Here is a 6,000-nt window from a genome sequence, read left to right on the forward strand (position 1 = left end):
TCCAACTCTGAAATTAAATGATGTGTGTGTCCTAATAAAATGTGTACGAAAATTGAAGCAGCTTTCTCGAAGAGGGCGTAAATGTGAAGATTGTGTGTGTGTGTGTGTTTAATTACAGTATCCTAGTTTATGGCAACGTGGATACTGCTGCCCAGTGCCTCCTGACCTTCCAAAACCCTGAAGGTTGTCCTGTTCTGTGCCTAACACACACAGACAAATTCCTCTTCGCTGGACTGACTAATGGCAAAGTTGCAGTTTATAGCAAAAAGATTCCAGGTAAGAACTTCCAAGATATATCTAAAGTGTAGGAATTGATGCCAAGAGAAAGAAAATAAAACATAACATTTCACAAGGAACAAAAACTCAAAAATCGGTGGATAGTCAGTATAAATGGAATACGGCATAACACATGCTGTGCAAATCTCTTTAATTATCCTAGTGTTTGGACATGTTTCCTCCACTGATTATTCAAACTAGCACCATATGGCTTGAATGATTTATTTGCCTTGAATTAAATTTCTCTGCATGCTCTGTACAACTGCTCGATTTTCAAACACAGTTTCAGTGCTTGGCACACTTCTTATGTACTTTCTTAAAATTACAGATGTGTGTAAAGTTTTGTACTAAAATAAGGCAGAAATGAAATGTAAATTTTATAAATTATAAAGCGTTTTAAACAGTGGACACAGAAATATTTAAATTCTGCAAAATAAATTTTCAATCTATAAATTTTCCTCTAATGAGTATGCCAGGGGCGATGGTGGTAAGATAAAAGTCCCTAAAACGTCATGAGGAAGAACCGTGAGATTTTTCAATGTATTAATATTCATTTTTAAGCAGTTCTCACTGCTGTAGGTATTGCGATATTATGAGTTCAATCATGCTTTTACACATCAGTTGTATGAACAAGAAATTGCTGTCGAGTACATTTCAGACAGAAATTGCCAAATGTTCCGGGTATTTTTACTCTGCTAGCAGAAATAGATCCGTTAAAAGCTACAGTCACTCTGTAGCATGGCTAACTATAGCTCACAATGATTTGCACATTCCCATTAAAAAAAAGGGCTTCCAGTAAAACTGGCTTCTCTTCTTCCCTTTCATCTTCATCTGACAAGCTTTCATATTTTAAGGCAAAAGCTCCAGTCCTGAAAAGGATGTTGTTTGCCATTTCTGCAATTCAGCACTAATTCTACAGTAGTAAGTAGTACAGTAGTGTGAACTAAGAGAGGAATTTTAAGTGGCGAACACAGAAAAGAGGAGCGATATACGCAACGAAATATATTTGAAATATTTCGGTATTTCAAGTGCTTGACCAATCAAATTAGAGTTATATTCCTGTTATAACTCTGCAGACTATCGTAAAGTGTCTTCAGATAATTCTACAGTGCATAGGTTTGTGTATAAATTTTTTTGTATGGAAAACTGAAGCAAAAACACCCTCCTGTGAGCGATTTACGAATGATTTCGTTCGTTTCGTTCCTCATATCATCACAGGGAGTTTTTCCTTGCCACCATCACCACAGTCTTGCTCATTAGGGATAAAATAGTAACTTTAATTTAAACTTTTATTTTTTCCTTCTCTGTTTCTATACTTCTGTAAAGCTGCTTTGAGACGCTGTCCACTGTTAAAAGTGCTGTATAAATACTGTAAATTGAATTGAGTTTGATAAATAAAGGCTAGAATTTCTGATGAATTTACAGGATATACCCATATTTTATTTTTAACCCAGTGGGGAATTTTTAACGTTATTTTTTGTCATATATTAAAGCTACAGCTTTATGTCATCTTTGGTGATCTGAACATTTGTCCTCAGGTTTATAGTCTGACTACTGAGACAACCAATTGTGCGGCATACAGAAATCTAATAAAATGACTTTTTGTGCTGCATTTATTCAAAATTGATCTAAAAGTGATATCTGCCATGTCTCACAGAAGCTCTGTGGGATCCAGATTCCAGCCGACTGCTTGTGATCGGATATGCTCCTGTGCTCAAACTCCTCAATATAGATGAGTGTGTGTGGGCTAGTTGTGCAAACCAAGTGGCTGTGATTGACGGCTGTAATCTCACCACACAGGTAAACACTGTCAACAATTAAACGAGCTACATGTTGGGGTAAAAAAGAAAAATAGAGAGATTAATCAGTTTTAAACACAAATATACTGGTAGACAGTGAAACCTGCTAAATGTGACATTTGTCTTGATGCCATCTTCGCTGAAATGAAAACAATGTTCAAAGACCTGCACCCTTCTCCGCACTCTCATCATCTAGGCAGTTCCTAGAGACCTTTTTTGACAGGTGTAAACAACAAGGCAAGATATCTGCCTCTGTAGATCAAAGTCTGTAAGTTCTTCTGTACTGGAGCAGAGTGGAATCGCCTCTGAAAATGAAGATTATAGATATATATTTTTTATGTATTTTGAGACACATCCTGCTCTCCCTCTATGAGCTACATTATAATAGCACATCCTAGGAAGTAGATAAAAGGTATCCTCTTGTAGAAGTCCAACAGCATGTTTGCATGCCAGCCTTTGATCACTTCTGACAGCTGAGCCATCCTCCGAAATTTGCCGCAAGCAACCCCCCACCCCCCCACCCCTTTTCTTGACGCTTAATCGCAGGAATATATTTGGCTCCAGCAGTTGGAAATTGAACTCAGCTGAAGATGAGAACCTCTCTGGGTATACACTATCGCTCAGAGGGTTCAGTACTAAAGCAGACATTAAAGCTATTCAAGATGTTTTATTCTGCGTCTTTTGGAACAACACGGAAGTATGAAATGTTAATATCTTGTAATTATACATTTATACCTCAGTCTTTCGCTGCCACGAAATTGCAAATGTAAAGCATTCAGATTCATTTTTGCTGTTGATTGTTGATGGACAGTTTTCTCAGTCATTATTTACACAATTCTGGCAGCTTTATGTAGCACAGTAATAGAATAATTAATTTATAGGCAAACATTTTTCCTTTTATTTTATTACATTTTATTTCATTTTTCAGTAGAAATGTAAATATTAAATAGCAAAAAAGTTGTGTATGTTTTTGTATGTATAAAGCCAGCAGATGAGATCTTAAAGTTTTTGCATACAGATTTTTTTGCTTTTCTATTCAGTAATGTTACTCCTCCGTGTTCTTTGTAGCATTTTACTGCCGCTCTTCTTTTGCTTCTAGCTGATAGTGTTTTTTTGCCGTATTTCTTCCTGTTCTTTCATGAAACTTTCTGTTTGCTTTCTCACCTTCCCCTTAAATCTGTGACTCTTGTTGCTGTCAGAGCTTTGACGCTCACCCAGACCCCATGGTGAGTGTGACGCACATGGTGCGAGCTGGTGGAGGAGTGTGGATGGCGTTTTCAGAGGGCTCGTCACTTCGGCTCTTCCACACTGAAACTCTGGAGCACCTACAAGAGATCAACATCTCAACACGTTCCACATATCTGAGCCCAGGCAAGTTCAGGACATCAGTGACATGTTACAGTATCTCTCTCTCTCTCTCTCTCTCTCTCTCTCTCTCACCCTTTTCTCTCTCTCTCAATGAGCAGGAAAACATTTGTGCCTCTGGGATTTGTTTTGAAAATGAATTTAAATGAATCGAATTTTGGAACAAAATTTGAAACAAATTCAGTTCAATCAAATAAAATCTTAAAAACTGTAGACATTCACACTCACATGTCGGTGGTTTCATCATTCTTTAGCATCTGCTTTATCCTAGTCAGGCTTGTGGTGGATTTGGAGTCTATCCCAGGAACACTAGGCATAAAGCAGGAATACAGCTTGAATTGGATGCCAGTGCAACAGAGGGCATCATGCATACACATACACAAACAAATTCATACACACACACACATTCACCCACATTTAGCCTAGTCGGTCTACATGCTTGCGTGTTTTTGGGAGGTGAGAGGAATCTCTAGAACCTGAGGAAACCTACATGAGACAGAATCTCCACACTAATAACCCACATGTAGCCCAATCTCAGGGTTAAAGATGGAACTGTGGCAAAATGTAAATCTCAAATATTATTCCGTAGACAAATGTCTGTATTTTAATTTTAAATGAAGGATTAGAAAGGTTAACTAAAACATTCCACTATTACCACGTAGTGGATCTAATTAAAACCTCTAATAACAACTTCCTTACAGTCCATGGCAGAATTTCAAAACACTGCAATGGCTTTAACTGGAAATGTCTGGCCAAGTTTTTCAATACCTCTAAAAGAAAAGCATAGATAAATGGTGACATCAGGCTATGCTGCCAGCTGTGTGGCTGACCACTTCCCTTTTTTTTTTTTTTGCTGAATAATTTAATTGTACTGAAGGGAGAATAGAAAAGTTAGAGAAAGTGGATGCAAAAGGTACCCCCAAGTACAAAACGGCAATGGATTGAAATCGTAAACAAAATTTAGAAATAAGGGAGTCCTGATGTGCTTTGTAACCCTTTGTGATTATTGATGCAATATAAAATGCTCCCCTAAGCATCCTTATGTCTATAAAAATGGAAGATTAACTTCTATAGAACTGTTGCCTCCCCTTTTTCTATTTATCTTTTTTTCCTTCACCTTTTTTTCCTGTGCCTCTCTTGTAATGGATGCAAACCTGAATTAAAAATAAAGTAACAAAAAACAAAACAAAACACAGCAATGACACCATATCTGTTTGTTCTCTTAAAGGTCAGACTGTGTGTGTCACCAGCCTGCTTATCTGCCAGGGTCTCCTGTGGGTGGGCACAGCCCAGGGCATCATCATCACCCTGCCAGTGCCAAAGCTGGAGGGCATCCCGAAAATAACAGGTGAGGAGCCATGAGTTCAGCCCAGCGTTAAGAAGTCTGAATGCAAACTCATTTTAATCCTCTCTGCCTTCTCCAGGCAAAGCGATGACCTCCCTCAATGCTCACAGTGGCTCTGTGGACATCCTCATAGCCACATCAAGTATTTTGTCCCCTGACCTGTTAAAGCGGGACTCTCTGGCTGACGGGACTGATTCAGGTAGTGGAGGTGAGGACTTGAGCCACTCGTCTCAGGAGTCACTACAGCAGCAGGTAGAAGGCTTGTCTCATAAGGAAACCAAATCCAAAGGGGTGCTACTTCAGTACCACCTCCGCTCCACCTCCCAGCTCCCTGGAAAGCTTCTGACTGCTCAGCCTGAAGTGGTATCCAATTCCTCCCAGGAGTCTCTGGAGCACACTACGGAGGATGGTTCTATCTATGAGCTGAGTGATGACCCCGAGGTTTGGGTCAAGGGCCCAGGACCATCCACAAAGGATGGAGCACGGAGAGAAAGGGTCATGTCATTCGCCGTTATATCAGGAGGAAGAGGATTCCGCAGACTCCATGCAGCTGGCTCCTCCTCTTCTTCTTCTTCTTCTTCTTCTTCTTCTTCTTCTGGAACCAATGAGATTACCCTTATGGTCTGGCAGCTCCCACTGACCATCTGAAACAATGACGTAAAGACACTGAAGTATCTTCAGCAAGACAGGAATTGGAAAATTTCGTCCGACCTGTTTTATCAGGACAATAGTCCACTTCGTCAACTAGCTTCTCCATCTTCACCATTATAGAACACATCTTAAATATGTAGGATTTTCAGATACATCAAAAAAAAGAAACACATTTCCAAATGTCAAAATGATTACATGTAATTATATGCCCAAGCTGCATGTTGTTCTTCTAGATGGAAACCAGAAGTCGTTGTGAATATATTTAAAAGGGTTGTGACTCATCTAATCTTTATGCATAATGAAAAAAAGTGTATTTGCTGAATGTGGTACTGGAACGGATGTAACCAGATGCTGTACAGGAAAGGAGTAAATGTCAACATCTTCGAGTCATTCTAGTTCAGTTGTTATTTTTTTTCCCTCCATTTGTCCAAAATGTGAATGAGAGCAAAGGATTTTTCACTTGGCTTAGGTACTTAATATTTCTGGTACTTATTTCACACTGTGTCACTTTGTTATTTTCTAAAAGAAAAAAGAAATAAATGTGTTTATGATAATTTATAAATA

The 6,000-nt window shown here is 38.8% G+C and overlaps 1 protein-coding gene across 4 annotated transcripts in view; it reads left to right on the forward strand.

Annotated features, from left to right (window-relative positions):
- Nucleotides 1-6,000, forward strand: part of arhgef10lb (Rho guanine nucleotide exchange factor (GEF) 10-like b) — a 36,921-nt gene extending 30,921 nt beyond the window's left edge. For all 4 annotated transcript variants that reach the window (XM_058409678.1, XM_058409676.1, XM_058409679.1 and 1 more), the window contains 5 exons: nt 119-276; nt 1,934-2,076; nt 3,275-3,446; nt 4,669-4,788; nt 4,865-6,000. In XM_058409678.1, coding sequence (XP_058265661.1) covers nt 119-276; nt 1,934-2,076; nt 3,275-3,446; nt 4,669-4,788; nt 4,865-5,433 — 1,162 coding nt within the window. In that variant the 3' untranslated portion in view covers nt 5,434-6,000. The remainder of the gene's footprint in view (nt 1-118; nt 277-1,933; nt 2,077-3,274; nt 3,447-4,668; nt 4,789-4,864) is intronic.

The sequence above is a fragment of the Hemibagrus wyckioides genome, linkage group LG15 (genome assembly GCF_019097595.1).
Source record: "Hemibagrus wyckioides isolate EC202008001 linkage group LG15, SWU_Hwy_1.0, whole genome shotgun sequence".
Taxonomy (NCBI): Eukaryota; Metazoa; Chordata; class Actinopteri; order Siluriformes; family Bagridae; genus Hemibagrus; species Hemibagrus wyckioides.